Genomic DNA, 17,009 nt, shown 5'->3' on the forward strand with positions numbered 1-17,009 from the left:
TGAGAAGTGAATGGCCTATTCACATGGGGTCTGTATGAAGATACTTACATAAAAGTCTCCACCTAGCTGGGGCAGGGTTGGGGTCGGGAGAGAGGAAGGTGGAGGGAGGGCCCTGCTGGGGAAAGCTCAGCAGGAACAAAGGAGGTGCCATGCCCCTAGGGGAGCAGCTGTGTGGGTGCCTGCAGGCCTCATGGGAGAACAAAGGGTGTGGCCGTCTGTTGAAACTTGGACAGATTTTAAGAGCCATCAAAAGACCGTGAAAACGTCAAAGTGTGCTTTACTGTCTCTCCAGCCTGAGTCTGTACTATTGCATCAGACTAAATGGTTTTCTCAGCTCTCCTATCCACAGGCATTGAATGTGCACCGACTTGCTGTGTCTTTGGAAAAATTACTTCTTGTCTCTGGGTTGTCTACTTCTTGTCTGTAAAGTGAGGACTGTGGAGGTTGTTGTGAGCACTCAGGGGAAGACGGTCAGTCGTTTCGCACGGTGTCCTTACTCAGCATCACAGTCCCCATTAGCTACCACACACACCCAGTCCCTATGGAGTGCATTTCAGCTCAGGGCAAACCCCCGGGTGTAGGCTTTTCAATGGCTGATTCTTTTTTTCCAGAAATGGATCACCAGGCCTTTCTTCCAAGGTGCTTCTGGGTGGACATGAAGCTCCAACCTTTTGGTTAACAGCCAAGTGCATTAGCCCCCCAGTTACACAAAAACACCAAACAACCACTGGGTTGTTTCTGGCCCGTGGGGACCCTGTGTGCTGTAGCTCTCCACAGGGCTCTTGTGGCTGTGGCCCTGGGGAAGCAGGCCACCAGGTGTTTCCCCAAGGTTCCTCTGGGGGGCGGCGGGGGGGTTTACACCATGAACCCACTGGTTAGTAGTCTAGTGCTTGGCCATTTGTACAGCCCAGCAATTCCTCATGCCAGTGGGAGATCCTTTGCTTTCTCTTGCTACAGGTCAGCCTCTTGTCCTTCCCTGCCAGGCGCCAGAGGCCTTTGAAGTCCGTGTTTCACCGCTTCCCCATATTGGTCTACATATAAGAAGCCCAGTTTAAGGCAGTTTCCCCCAGAGTGTCTCTGTGGGTGATGGAAATGTTCTTAAAGTAGATTGTGGTGGTGGCTGTACATATCTTTCAGTCTACTAAAGCTTATCGGATTGTGCACTGGATGTGGGGCCATTACATGGTGTGTAAACGACATTCCTCACGCCTCACCTAGCGGTCAAGTGCTTAACCACGCACACCATTCAAACCCTGCAGGACACAGTGCCGCTCTGGAACACAGGATGTCCCACTAGATGGCAACAGTTTTTTGTGTTATTTGTAGTACCATTGCCACGCGCCCACATGCCACACTTGAGTGTAATTCCAAGAAATGACCAGAAGAGGGAGCTAAGACTCTCCTCTGACACCAGCTTCCCCAGAGACAGCAAGGAATCGATGGCTGCCACTTGTGTGAGACCACAGAGCCAAGCCAGACGCAGACTGAAAGGTCCTCTTGGGTCCCCTCTGTGCCCCAGGCTGCAGGAGGGTCACTCCACACAGCCCCTCCTGCCCCGCTGCCCGGCGGTGGCCATACTCACCGTGGGTGGGTTTTCGATCACCAGTTCGTGGGTCAGCCCCGTGGCCCCAAACCTCAGGATGTCCCCGGGCAACAGCTTCACCGCCACATTCTGGATGTGGCAGTCATTGACGAAGGTGCCGTTTCGGGAATTGAAGTCCTGGAGGATGAAGCTGTGCTCGGCCTCGTTGTATTCGATGAGCGCGTGGTGGTTGTCGATGTCGGCAGACTGAAAGGGAGAAGGGGGAGGAAAACCTTCACTGTGACCGGGCCATAAACATGGGGGTGGGGGCACTCACCTGTGTCACCTCCCCAGGTCCTCACCACCATCCTCATTTTAAACGAGGATGTCGAGGGTCAGAGAAGGTCAGTGACTTGCCCACGGCCACGTGGTTAGGAATGGCGGAGCTGGGATATATGTCCTGTTTGGCTCGAGGCCCTGCAGGAGGTACTCAGACGGCTGGGTTGAAAATCAGGCAAGGCAGAGGTCAAGGATCTCGGGGGTACATGAGAGTTGGCCAGAGAACTGCCGTTTTCTATTTCCCCTTTTCTATTTCCCCGCACCCACACAGGGTGAGTTTCGGTCGTCCCAGACAGGAGGGTAGGAAGCAGAAATTGCCCAAGGCACCACTGTTCTACAAACATCAACTGTTGCACAAACCTACAATGATAAAGCCAAGGTCACAGGCTGCCAGAAGAAGCCAGCTCCTAGCACAATCACTACGGGTTTGGTAGGCGCAATTGTACAGCGATAATAAGTAAATATTATAGTAAAGTTATAGAGAGCATGAGAGATAAAAGAGATATATAGAAATAAATGGAGTCAGACACATATTATGATAGCATGCTCACCTCAGCCCCGCTTGATGGTCCACGTGGAGGGAGTGAGAGAGAGCTTTAATGTTCCCCAAGCTTTTATACTCTCTCACGACATTGGGGACACGTGCAAGCCCCCACATTACAGGTGAAGACATACGTCACAGGAAAGGGTTGTGCTACAGGTATTACAGTGATGGGAGGAGGTGATCTAGGGACATATGCACTACAGAAGGAGAAGGGATTGGGGGTGTACATGCGGCAAGATAGGCGGCTCCTAGATTTCTGGTAACAGCTTGACTTGATTTTGGGTCTCTATAGGAACCATTATCAGTTAGGTGTGAACTCTGCCCACAGGAATCAAACTAATGGCCTTTGGCTCCAGAGAGAGGTAGTCTATTGTCTCCGGCAGCAGGGAGCAGGCCCAGCCCTGCTGTGGGATGAGACAGCAGTCTGGCAGCAAGGATCTGACTTCTCCCCACAACAGGCTAGGGTACCTACACATAGTTGACCAGCAATGTAATGACTGTCACACTCATTCATTTGCTCTCTACACTTTTTAGAATAAGTTCTGAAAAATAAAACAACTAAAATCACCACCTTTGAGTCCATTCTGATTCCTAGCTACCCTACAGGACAGGGTGCAACTACCCTCGTGGGTTTCCAAGACTGTAACTCTTTGTGGAAGTAGGAAACCTCGCCTTTCTCCCAAGGAGCTGGCGGGTGGTTTCGAACTGCTGACCTTGCCGTGAGCAGCCCAGGTATCACCAGCACGACACCCGGGCTCCGTGCTGAGACTCACTTACTGAGATGAAATTAACATAGCATAAAGTGCCCACTTGAAAGTGAACGATTCAGTGGCACTGACTCCAGCCAGTGTTGTACAACCACTGCCTCTATTTCCACCTCACCCACGTACAGCCCAGCACCCAGAATGCAGATTCTCCCCATTCCCAGCCCCTGAAAGCACCCATCTGCATTCTATCTCTCCAACTCTGCCGAGTCTGGGCATTTCCTATACACGGGACCCAGACGACACATGGCCTTTGTGTCCTCTCGACTCTACGTTCATCGTCATGAATACCGCCCCGCCCCCCCCTGCACTGTGCCTATAGACCACCATCTGTTTATCCACGCATCCCTCGGTGGACAAGTGGGCTGGTCCCACCTTTGGGGGAGTGAGAATAGTGCCTGCTTCCCCTGCTTTTGAGTATTTGCCTGGGAAAAGAAGGGTAGGAACATATGGAAATTCATACCTCAACCCCTGAGAAACCATCAACCTTTTTGTTCCCCACAGCAGTGCAACCATCTAGCGCTCCCACGAGCCGTGTACCGGGGGCGGCAATGTCTCCACACCCTGGCCAGCGCTGGTTACTGAGGGATCTGCTTGATGGCAGTCACAGCCCCAGGCTTGAAGTGTGCCTCCGTGTGGTTCGGATTTGCCTCCCCCACATGGTTAGTGAACGAAGGAGCCCAGGCGGTGCCCTGGCTGAGACAGGGCTGTTCTAACCTGGCCCCCAGCCCCACAGGTGGAGGATGTGGCCGCCTGCTTCCAGAAAGATCGGCAGCCATGGAACCCTATGGGTGCTTCTCCTGTTGCTGTGAGTCAGAATTGACCCGGAGGCAGTTGCTGTCGGGTGCCATCAGGTCGTGCTGACCCATAGCGACCCTATGTGCCACAGAACGAAGCACTGCCCGGTCCTGCCACATCCTCACACTTGTTCTTCTGTGAGAGCCTACCATTGCAGTCACTGTGCCAATCCATTTAGTGGACAGTCTTCCTCTTTTCCCCTGGCCCTCCACTCTACCCGGCATGACGTCCTTCTCCAGGGACTGCTCTCTCCTGACCACACGTCCAAAGCACGTGAGACCAAGTCTCTCCCTCCTTGCCTCTAAGGAGCACTCTGGCCATACTTCTTCCAAGACAGGTTTTTTTAGTTCTTGTGGCAGTCCATCCAACTGTCAAAATTATTTGACAGCACCGTAATCAAAGGCATCAATTCTTCTCCGGTCTTCCTAGTTCGATGTCCAACTTTTTCATGCACATGAAGTGACTGAAAATACCATGGCTTGGGTCAGACGCACCTTGGTCCACAATGTAACGTCCTTGCTTTTCCACACTTCAAAGGGGTCCTGGGCAGTGGTTTTGGTTTCCATGGCCAACAATGTTGAGCATCTTCCCATGCGCTTGTTGGCCATTTTGGAGAAATGTCTTTTCAAGTCCTTTGCCCATTTTAAGAACAGGGTTGCTGGGCTTTTACAAAAAAAAAGTATTGTTTTTGTTTGTTTATTTATTTTGGAAATACACATAGTGAAATGGATGTTTGAACCACAGAGATTTCTTTACGTGACATTGATGACAATTTGATGGCATTCTTCAGGTTGGGCAACCGTTCTCACCCTCCTTTGCTGAAATGTGCCCCCCAAGGCTGCCCACTTCTGAGGAATTAGCCACTGACAACCTTCCAGTGAACCCATAAGTGGAAGCAGAGCTGGTGAGAGAAAGTGCCAGACGATGAGCCTCTCAGGCCAGAAGGCACCCAAAGAATGAGTGAGGAAGAGCTGCCCTCTCAAAGCACCGCCGACCACAATGATATGGATGGAGTGGCGCTTGTGGGAGTCAAGACTTGAGGGTCTTCATTTGCTGATGAAGGAGAGACTCAAAATGAGAAGAAACAGCTGCAAAATTCTACTAATAATCAGAACTTGGAATGTGTAAAGGATGGATCTAGGAAAATGAGACGTTATCAAAAATAAAGCGGAACTCAAAATGACCACTATTCTAGGCATTCGTGACGTGGAGGCAGCTGGCACTGGGCATTTTGAATCAGGAAATCATATGGTTTACGATGCTGGAAATGACACACTCAAAAGGAATGGCCGTGCAGTCACCCTCCAAAAGGGCCTGTTAGTGTCAATGCTGTCCGACAGGATTGCATCTATCTGCATTCAAGGAAACCCATTCAAAACCACTACTCTAAACATGCACCGAACATGAAGGCTACTGGTGAAGAGATTGAAGAACTCTGTCAATGTCTTCAGTAAGAAATTGATCAAATATGTAAAGATGCATTGATAATAGTTGGCAATTGGAATGCAAATGTTAGAGACAAAGAGGAAGGAATAGTAGTTGGAAAACAGGGTGTTGCTGAGAAAAATGAAGCTGGAGATCCCATGCTAGAATTTTACAAGACTAACTACTTGTTCATTAAAAAATACCTTTTTTCCAACAACACAAACAATTATTACACATGGCCTTCTCCAGAAGGAACACACAGAAATCAAATTAATTGCATCTGTGGGAAGAGACTATGGAGACGCTCAAAATCAATCGTCAAAACCAGGCCAGAGGCTGACTGTGGAACAGAACATCAAATGCTTCTAGGTAAGTTCAGGCTGAAGTTGAAGAAAATTACAAACAAGTCCACAAGAGCCAAAATATGACCGTGAGTAAATTCCACTGAATTTCAAGAACATCTCAAGGACAGAGTTGATACATTCAACACTAATGATAAAAGACCTGATGTTCTGTGGGAGGGCATCAAGAACATCATTTATGAGGAAAGCAAAAGGTCATAAAAAGACAGGCAAGGAAGAAAAGATCAAAGTGGATGTCAGAAGTGATCCTGAAATTTGCTCTTAATAGTAGAGTAGCTAAGGCAAATGGAAGAAATAATGAAGTCAAAGAGCTGAACAGAAAATTTCAAAGGCCAGAGTAAAATATAATGAAATGTGCAAAGAATCAAAGTTAGAAAACCAAATGGAAGAACATGCTCAGCATATTTTAAAGTAAGAACTCAAGAAAAAAGTAAGCCTTGAGTTGCAAGAATTATGGGCAAAACATTGAATGATGCAGACAGTATCAAAAGAACATGGACCTTTTTGTCCCTCTCTTCACACTTGGCCCCAATGGCCTTCACCCCTTCTTTCCTCCATTGCCACCCAGCTTCCAAGACAGCCAACACGATGAGTTTCAGAGACCTGAAAACCCCTGCTGGCCCCAGGTGCTCAATGACTGCCTGGCAGATAGACGCTACGCCGAGGAGTGTGTGCCATCCCAAGCAGAGGTGGCGGTGTTTAAAGCCATCTCCAGCGCTCCGCCAGCCGACTTGTATCATGCCCTGCATTGGTATCATCACATCAAGTCTTAGGAAAAGGAAAAGGCCAGTTTGCCAGGAGTAAAGAAAGCTTTGGGCAAGTATGGCCCTACTAACATGGAAGACCCACAGGAAGTGGAGCTGCCGGCCGTAAGGATGATGGTCTCTTTGGATCTGATGAGGAGGGAGAAAGTGAAGACGCACAGAGGCTAAGAGAAGAAAGCCAAAAAGCCTGCGCTTGTTGCCAAGTCTTCCATCTTACTGGATGTGAAACCGTGGGATGACGAGCCCGACGCGGCAACATCGGGAGAGTGTGTCAGAGCACTCAAGCTGACAGCTCGGCCTGGGGCTCATCTAAGCTTGTTCCGGGCTGGTAAGGAACTTAAAACCTTCAAATGCAGTGTGTAGTTGAAGATGATAAAGTTGGCACCGATCTGATGGAGGAACAGATCATTTCTTTTGAAGACTATGTCCAATCCATGGACGTGGCTGCTTTCAATGCGATCTAGAAGCCATCCTGGATAGCGGTATTTAAATAAATGATTCAAAACAAAACAAAAGAATAGGGAAAGAATACACAGAGTCACTGTACCCAAGAGAACTAGCCAACCTCCCACCATTTCAAGAGGGAGCACATGAACAAGAACCAGTGGTGCTGAAGGAAGAAGTCCAAGCTGCACTGAAAGCATTAGCCAAAAATAAGGCTCCAGAACTGGGTGGAATATCCATTGAAATGTTTCAACAAGCTGATGACGCACGGGAAGCACTCGCTCATTGTGGTAATTACATAATCTCATGTCAACTTGAAGATCTAAGAGTGAAGGGGAGGAGTCTAGCCTGTCAATCAGGTCACAGCCGATTGGTGCCTCCTTGTGGGCGTGTCCTTCTCATAAGGAGGGTCCTGGGAGCCTCCCTCTCTCTGCCTTCACCTTCTTTTTTGTTGTTGTTGGTCTAGTTTTTTCTAGCCCTTTATTCTACAATCCAACAGAATCTGCAACAATGGCCTCCAACATCACAATCATCAGGATGGTGTAGGACTGCGCAGTGTTCCATTTGTTGTCCATGGGGGCGCTATGAGTTGTAATTGATTCGAGAGCATCTAACAACACAACAGCAGCAGCAATGACTTAACAAATGATTGTTAGGATAAATCATACATGATTGTTAATACTAAGTCTTCTATACTTTTTATTTTTCTGTAATTCTTGTGAGGAGCTTTTAATATCACTCACGATATGTTTTAGCACTTCCAAAATTCAAAGTGTCATAGTAGCTCCTACCTTTTCATAGTTTCATGAACAGGATACACTTTAACTCTTTAACGTTTTTAAGAGCAAACTACTCATGAAAAGTCCCATGTTTCTCCCTCGGAATGGCTGGTATGTTCAAACGGACAACTTTTGAGTAAGCACTATGTTACCAAGGCTTCTTGATCATGAACTCAACTTAAATATATTCTTAAATTATCCTTTTCACTGTTACATATCACTCAAGTTCCCAACAGAAATCTTGTCGTGTAATTGAAAGTGAGAACTAATTTTGAAAAAAATAATGCTGTTCTTCAGGAGTGATAGCCATGGATTACCTGCCGAGTTTGGCATCCCTGGTAGAGTCTCTTTTCATTCCTCCACAGATGTGGACCCTTGAATCACGGCACACCTCCCCGAGTCTCAGCAGTGGGTCTTTTTAGAGGCGTGTCATACTGTCACTGCTAGTCTTCTAAATTTTCCTTTGGATAGACATGGCCTTGCTCCATCATCCTAGACATCTCCATTTGTAGCTTATCCAGAGAGTTTCATTGAGGTTAATCTCCTGGACGGTCATGATCTCAACAGCCAGTTCCATGCACAGCGTGGCAGATAGGCAGGAGAGTCTCTCCCTGACTTCACCTTCTTGTTGGTGAACCACGCTGAGACCTGCCAGAGCCCTGTGATGCCTCCACTGCCATTGGATCCACAAGACTTCACACCACTAGCCCGTAATCTTCCTGCAGTCTGCATCATTGCATGTGACTGTGTGAGTCTGAAGAAGGACTATGGACTAGTACCAGACTTATGGACTTGAGTTGGACTGGGCTGGGATGTTTTCCTGATATATAAAGCTTCTTGATAAAAAACTCTTCTTACACATATATGTGTCACTGTATTTGTTTCTATAATCAACCTGGCCTAACACATTCATCTATGAAATTTGGAAGACAGCTACTTGGCCAACTGACTGGAAGAGATCCATATCTGTACCCATTCCAAAGAAAGGTGACCCAACAGAATGCTCAAACTATAGAACACTCAAACTATAGAACACTATCGCTGATATTACATGCAAGTAAAATTTGCTGAAGATTATCCAACAATGGTTGCAGCAATAAATTGACAGGGGGCTGCCAGAGGTTCAGGTCAGATTCAGAAGACGACATGGAACAAGGGATATCATTGCTGATGTCAGATAGATCGTGACTGAAAGTAGAGGATACTAGAAAGGTGTTTACGTGTGTTTCATTGACTAGCCCAAGGCATTGAACTGTGTGATCATAACAAACTAAGGATAGCTGTGTTAGGCTAGGTTGATTAGAGAAACCAATTCACTGACACTCATATATGTGTAAAAGAGAGAGCTTTATATCAAAAAGTAACTGTATATTAGGAAAACATCCCAGCCCAGTGCAACTCAAGTCCATAAACCTGATACCAGTCCTGAAGTCCTATACTATTCCTAAGTTCCTCTTCAGACTCACAAACCCACATGCAATGATGCAGAATGCAGGAAGATCACAGGCTGGTGGGTGCAGAGTCATGTGGATCCAATGGCAGTGGCCGCATCACAGGGCTCCACAGGGCTCCATGTGGCTCGTTAACAGAAAGGTGAAGACAGACAGAGAGAGAAAGAGGAAGTTACTGGGTTCTTCCTTATGAGAAGGCCATGCCCAACAGGAGGTTCCATCAGGCTGTGACCTGATTGACAGGCTAGACGCCACCCCTACACTTTTATATCTTCAAATTGACACACAATAATGCAACTACCACAATAGCCGTGATAAGAATAGGAATTCTAGAACACTTCATTATGCTCATGTGGAACCTGTACATGGATCAAGAAGCAGTTGTGTGAACAGAACAAGGAACAATTTTACGGTTTAAAATGAGGAAAGGTGTGTGTCAGGGTTGTATCCTCTCACCATACTTATTCAATATGAATCTGTATGCTGAGAAAATCATCAGAGAAGCTGGGTTATATGAAGAAGAATGAAGTATTAGGATCGGAGGAAGGCTTATTAACAAGCTGTGGTATGCAGATGACACAACCTTGCTTGCTGAAAGTGAGGAGGACTTGAGCCGCTTGCTGATGAAGATCAAGGATTGCAGCCTTCAGTATAGATTACAGTTCATTATAAAGAGACCAAAATCCTCACAACTGGGCCAGTAGGTGGCATCATGATAAGCAGAGGAAAGATTGACGTTGTCAAGGGTTTTGTCTTGCTTGGATCCACAATCAAGGCTCATGGAAGCAGCAGTCAAGAGATCAAGGACACATTGCACTGGGGACATCTGCTGCACAAGACCTTTTTAGAGCATTGAAAATCAAGGAGGTTACTTTGAGGATTAACGTGAGCCTGACCCAAGCCATGGTATTTTCAATGGCCTCGTACGCATGTGAAAGTTGGGCAATGCATAAGATAGATCGAAGAATCCATGCATTTGAAGTATAGGGCTGGAGAAGAAAGTACCATGGACTACTAAAAGGACAAACATCTGTCTTGAAAGAAGTATGGCCAGAATGTCCCGTAGAGGCAGCTGAGAAGATTTCCTCTTACATACTTCGATGATGTTGTTAAAAGAGACCCGTCCCTGGAGAAGCACATCATGCTTCGTACAGGAGAGGGGCAGTCAACTGAGGAAAGAGATGGAGTGACACACAGGCTACAACAATGGGCCTGGAAGGATTGGGAGGGTGGCACAGGCCTGGACAGTGTTTTGTTCTGTTGTGCATAGGGTTGCTGTGGGTTGGAACTGATTCGATAACACCTGACAACAACAACAATAAGCTAGACCAAAGAAGAACGAATGCCTTTGAATGATGATGTTGGTGAAGAATATTAAATATACCATGGACTGCCGGAAGAAGGAAGACATCCATCTCGGAAGAGGCACAGCCAGAATGCTCCCTAGACAGGAGGACAGTGAGACTTGGCCTCATGTCCCTTGAGCATGTTGTCAGGAGAGACCACACCCCAAAGTCATTGCCACCCAGTCAGTTCCAACTCACAGCAACCCCGGGTACAGTTTCTGAGACTGCACACCTTTGTGGGAGAAGACAGCCCCAGTAGCTGATGGATTTGAAGCACCGACTGATTCGGCAGTGAGCAGCCCAGCGTTGATCTGCGGCACCTCCAGGTCTCTGGGGAAAGGACCCCATGGTTGGTGGAGTAGAGAGAGGAAGATTTGCAAACATCTGGATGGACACAGTGGCTGTGACAATGGGCGCAGCCATGACAAGGGTCAGCGAAGACGGCGAAGGGTGGGGCAGTCTTTCCTTGTGTGGCACACAGGATGGCTCTGAGCAGAATCCACGTGGTGGCCCCTAAGCACACAGCACACACACAGAGCACACACTGAATGCAGACTCATAGATATGATCACACGAGACACACAGTCATCGTGTATAAAACCAGTTGCCATCTGTCAGTTTGGGGTGCTGGGGTGCAGCAGGCCTTTGCACGTGCTATTCCCACCCACCCCTCCTGTGTCTAGGAAGCCACCCTCCTCCTCATTCCTTTTCTGCAGAGCCCCAACCTCAGTGTGCAGCCAGACCTGCCTTTGTGGACTCCTTTGACCAATGCCCCCCTCTCCTTGCACCTGCCGGACTGTGGGGACCACACCCACTGATGTACCCCCTAGGCTGGGCTCAGGAATGAGGTTCCAGGTCAATATTTATGGAATGAATGAGTAATGATAGCAGCTAACCCTGGGCCAGTGAAAACAGGTCTCCTAACTCTTTACGGGACGTAGAGAAGAAGTCTGGAGGGCAGAACCCTGTACAAATGCTGCCTGTCTCTGAGTCATGTAATTACAAGTGACTTTTCTGTTCTTGGAAGAAAGAGGAGGTTCCTACTCCCGTAAAGAGCTGCAGTCTCAGAAACTCACAGGGGGCGGGTCTGCCCTGTCCTGTAGCGTCATTAAGAGTCAGCATCGACTCGATGGTAGTGAGTTTCTTTTCTTAGCTGTATTTTGCTGCAATCTCTCAATTCATTTTTTTTTTAACAATAAGCATGTAACTACCCAGCAGCAGCAGCAGGAAAATTAAGTGGTGTAAAAATATGACGATAGCCCAACCCAAATAATACGTCAGCCTTGGAAAGGAGTATAAGTTGGCAGAAACACGGCGGCTAACCTTTAGGTTGCAACCAGGTAAATAAAATAAAAATCTCTCTTTATTGGCTTGGTGTTCCTTCTGGGTAATTGCAAGGCTAACTCCTGTATGTATGTATGTATGTATGTATTTATCTATATTTTTTTCAAGTGGAACGCTTTTATCTAGTGAAATGACAAATAATAAAAACGATAAATCTGGGGTTGAATTATTACTCAAGGTGGCTGGACGGGGTGGCTCGAGGGTGACGAGAAAGGCCTAGTTTTCAGCACAGAAGCGATTTTCACCTTGTCTCCACTTACATTGCTGCCAGGCGCCACTGGACCCCCTCCAACTCAGAGCCACCCCATGTTGCCAAAGAAAGCAACGTGCCTCTCCTGCGCCATCCTCACAAGTGTTGGCGCGTTTGAGTTCACTGTTGGAACCTCGGTGCCCATCATCTCACTGAGGGTCTTCCTCCTCCTCACTGCCCCTCTCCTTGAGCAGGCACGGTGGTCTTCTCCAGAGGCCGGTCTCTCCTGACCCATGTCTGAAATAGGAGGAAAAGTCTTGTCATCCTGGCGTCTAGGGAGCGCTCTGGCTGCACATCCCCCAGTCCGATGAGTGAGTTCTTCCGGCAGCCTAGGGTACCGGCAACATTGCCAAGTGCATCAAGTCCCCTTTACACAACTGGGAAAAGTCATGGCTGCAGGTTTCGGTTCTTTACACAGACCCGTGCTCCCGCGCCGCCTCCTGCACCTCCATCTCCTCTTCAAGCTCCCTTTAACTGATTTGTCAAAGAGAAGATCATCCAAAGTCCATTCACCAGGCCCGTGGCAATTCCTGTACCATCTTTTCTTGGGGAAGCCGGTGCCTCTGGAAGTACCACTGGAGAGTGCTGCAGGAACTACAGCAAATCCCCCCAGAAATCCATGTGGCCGTTGCGGGCGCTAGGGGACGACTTCTCAAGTATCTTTATTCGACAGATGAAACTCCATTTCTGTCCCCATCATGATGTCGCCTTTTGAGTTTTCCTTTCGAAACATGGCTGGATTCCCAAGTCAACGCGGCGGCCACTGAGTTCTTCTCCGTCTTCCTTTTAAGAGACCCTAATCGTTAATGATCCCAGAGTCTTTACTGAACATCAGGGACCAGGCTCTCTGCATTTTCTTCACTGACCTTCATCACATGGATACATACATACATTCATGCCCTGGTGGCATAGTGGTTGGGTTCCTAGCCACAAAGTCAGCAGTTCGAAACCAGCAGCCACTCTGTGGGAGAAAGAGGAGGCTTTCCACTCCTGCAAAGATGTACAGTCTCAGAAACCCCCAGGGGCAGTTATTCTCCGTCCTATAGGATTGCTATGAGTGAGAATCCACTCTTTGAGGTTGTAAATCTTTACAGGAGCAACCAGCCTCACCTTTCCCCTGAAGAGTGGCTGGTGGTTTTGAACTGCCAACCATTCAGTTACCAGCCCAATGCTTACTTGACACTGAGGGTCCCCAGGGCTCCTTCTGGTATCACCGGTGGATTCAAAACAGCAATTCCCTGTCTCCACTTTGGCCAGGCAGAAAGTGACAGTACCTAACACCTGCCCCTTGTTATGAGAAAGAAGAAACTGCAATTCTGTTTCCTTTTCCCCCCTTTGTACCCCAGAAGATGGTCTGTGTCCTCCTAGGAGGCCAGTGCTGTGAGCAAGAATCTTAAGGGTTCTTGGAGTTACTTTCAACTAGGAGTAGAGGGGAGCTTCCTCACCTGGACAAAGCAGATGCACCAAGAACCTACGGCTAACATCCTACTCAATGGTAGAGGGCTGGGTGCTTTCACATCTAAGACAAGGAACAGGGCCAGAATGTCTACTCTCACTACTCCTATTTAACCCAGTTCTGATCGTTCAAGCCGGAGCCCTCACGGTGTAGTGGTTAGGCATTGGGCTGCTAACCACAAGGTCAGAGGCTTGAAGTCACCAGCTGCTCCTGGAGAAAGAGGAGACGCTCTACTCCTGTAAACAGTCTCAGAAGCCCACTGGGGCAGTTTGACCCTCTCCTATAGGGTCACTATGAGTCGGAATTGGCTCCATGGAAGTGATTTGGTTTTTTGGCTTTGGAAGTTCTAGCCAGTGCAGGAACAACGGGAGAGAATTAACAGCATACAAATCATTAAAGAAGAACAAGTCTGGCCCTACTGGCAGATAATAAAACTGTCTATGATCCCAAGAACCCTACTTCCTAGAACTACTACCAAGCTTCCTAGAACTACTGAGTTCAGAAAGTTCACAGGAGTTAAAATAAACATGCAGTCAACTGTGTCTACTTACTGGTAATCAACATGTGGCTATCGAGGTGGGAAGTGCAATACCATTTGTAACTGTTCAATAAAACACTTATGTGCAAATCTAACAAAAGAGACACAGGCTGTGTATGCTAAAATGCAAAACAAACAAGAAAACAAGCCCTGAAAGGACTCAGAGAAGACCTTAATAAACAGATTGCCGCACCATGTGCCTGGTTGGGAAGACTCAACAGAGCGAAGATACTCATTCTCTCACACTGAGTTATAGTTTTCAAATCACAGCAAGGTTCTTTGTGGCTACAGCCCACTGCTGTTGAGCCAGCTCTAACTTATAATGTCCCTGTGAGTTACAAGGTAAACCTGTGTCATAGAGCTTTCTTGGCTGCAATCTTACAAAGGCCGACTGCCAGGCCTTTCTTTCAAGGTGCTGCTGCCAGAGTCCAAACTCCCAATCTTCCTGAATAGTCAAGTGCAAACCATTTAAGCTACCTATTTGTGGGACCTTTGTAGATATATATGGATAAAATGAAAATTAAAAAAAAAATTTTTTTAAACATCTCACTCCTGTGTAGTCAATTCTGACTCATAGTGACCCTATAAGCCAGGGTAGAACTGTCCCTGTGGGTTTGTGAGACTGTAACTCTTTACAGAACTAGAATGCCTCCCCTTTCTCCTGCAGAGAGGCTGGTGATTTTGAACTGTTGACCTCGTGGTTAGCAGACCAACACATCACCCACTATGCCACCAGGACTCCTTAGACAAGCATAAGGTTACACTAAAAGAACAAGAATGGGTGAAAGAAAAAAATTTAAAGGCAGACTAAAGTGGGAGCAACCTTGAATTTGAAGGCTTATTACAATTAGAGTAATCAAAATTCTAAGGGATTGGTGGAAGGATAGACTTAAAGATTGAAGGAGTTGAACAGAAAACCCAGAAATAGCCCCACACAAGTACAGCTAGCTCATTTTGGACAAACAAGCAAGAGCAAGTCAACGCCGCAAAGGCAGTCTTTTCAATAAATCGCACGGAAGCAACAAGACACCCACAGATGGTCCTCAATCTAAATCTTAGATGAAAACTTAAAAAACTAACCCATAACAGATTATAGATTCAAATATGAAATCTGAAGCTGTTTAGAAAGAACTGTGGGAGAAAATTTTTAGGATTCAGGGTTTGGTGAAGCATTCTTAGGCATAACACCAAATGCATGGACCAGAAAAAGAAAAGAAGTTGATAAAATAGCCTTTCACAACGTCCAAACTTTGGTTCTGTGAGAGACTCTGTTATGGAAGTGAAAGATCAAGCTACAGAGCAGGAGGAAATGATTTACAAACCTCTCGGCTGCCTTATCCAACCTGTCTGCTGAGCAAATCATCTGAAAAGCTGGATGTGGTAGCTACATACTTTCATATCAACTTGATAAACAGAGTGGAGGGGTGGAGTTTAGCTTGTCAATCAGGTCACAGCCTGATGATGCCTCCTGCTGTGGTATGGCCTTCTTATGAGGATTCTGGGAACTTCCTCTCTTTCTCCCTGGAGGCTGGGCATGGGACACTCTCTGCTTCACCTTCCTGTGGAGGATTCACTTGTGGGGGGAGGTCTATCGAGTTGATCCTGACAAGAACATACACCTTACTATTTTTCACCCTCCAGTCACTCCCACTGCTACTTTGGCCCAAGAGGACAAGCCTCTCGAGTGGATACATTTAGGGAACACTGGCGCTAAGGTCATCTGGCCTTATTGGGAGCAAGTAGCCCTAGCTGCTTAACCGTTAACTCTCAGGCATGGAATAACTGGCTGTCTTTAACAAAGCCAGCCATGGCTTCTGTATGATAATGGGTGAAGCATTTGCAGAATATGAAAATTCCACTACTGTGGAGGGGAGAGGAGACATGGAAACCTGTAAAGTTATGAGTTACCGGCATGTCGTCGCTGACAGACTCAAATGGCTCAAATGTCAGGGGCCACATGGAAAGGTGTTAAGAAATGACACTGTGACTATCTTTGATTGGGGCCCCCATAGGAAGTTTCTAACTAATTGCTCAGAGGAATCTAATTTCTCCTCATGTGATTATATAAGTGATTGTGAATGGCAACGGACCCCTAATGGCATTGCCATCTCCAGGTCAAAGTTGATGGCCTGGCATAAGGGAAGCCTTGCGCCTCCCCACCCCAGGTTACTGAAGCCTGTGACAGGACCTGAACAGTGGGACCTGTGGAAATTACCGCTTGCCACTGAGCCTTTAACAGGCGACACAGGAAGCCTTACTGGCACCAGTCAGTCGGGCTATACTTATACTTTTCATAAGAATGAGACTCGATACATAGTCTCGTGTGTAAAGCTGCCTTATGTGGTTGCTGTAGGAAACATCATCATAAATGCAACTGCTCACAGTGCAACTTGCCATAATTGTAAATTGTTCACTTGCATTAACCATGCTCTGCTTGTAAACCTTTAGAAAGACAGCATCCTCACCCTAAAGAGCAGGATGGGGGTGTGGATCCCGGTGGAGATGAAGCGCAGATGGGAGAGCAGTCCGGAATCCTCCTTCATGATGCAAGTGATGTCGGAGATGTTGAAAAGACCCCGATTCGTGGGAGTGTTAATCGCAGCTACAATCGGACTTCTAGCAATTGCCACCACTGCTGCCGTCGCTGGGAGTGCTCTACAAGAGTCCATCAAAACTGAACATTTCGTGCAGAAGTGGCAAGTGAACTCACATTAGCTCTGGGCCACTCAAGCAAAGGTGGACGATGAACTGGGGGGGAAAGTAGCGGAGCTGCAGCAAACTGTCCAATGGTTGGGAGACCAGATTATGGCCTTGCAACATCAATTAATGTTAAAATGTGATTGGAATGTAACTGATTTTTGTATAATCCCTTACCCATATAAT

The 17,009-nt window shown here is 47.2% G+C and overlaps 1 protein-coding gene and 1 pseudogene across 1 annotated transcript in view; one reads left to right on the forward strand and one right to left on the reverse strand.

Annotated features, from left to right (window-relative positions):
- Window positions 1-17,009, reverse strand: part of FHAD1 (forkhead associated phosphopeptide binding domain 1) — a 169,433-nt gene that overhangs the window by 145,362 nt on the left and 7,062 nt on the right. The window contains exon 2 of the mRNA XM_045298951.1: window positions 1,583-1,789. Within this exon, the coding sequence (XP_045154886.1) occupies window positions 1,583-1,789 (207 nt within the window). The remainder of the gene's footprint in view (window positions 1-1,582; window positions 1,790-17,009) is intronic.
- LOC105978848 lies at window positions 6,343-6,982 on the forward strand (annotated as a pseudogene).

This window comes from Echinops telfairi, unplaced genomic scaffold (assembly GCF_000313985.2).
Source record: "Echinops telfairi isolate 266 unplaced genomic scaffold, ASM31398v2 ScPeMD7_7457;HRSCAF=8495, whole genome shotgun sequence".
Classification (NCBI taxonomy): domain Eukaryota; kingdom Metazoa; phylum Chordata; class Mammalia; order Afrosoricida; family Tenrecidae; genus Echinops; species Echinops telfairi.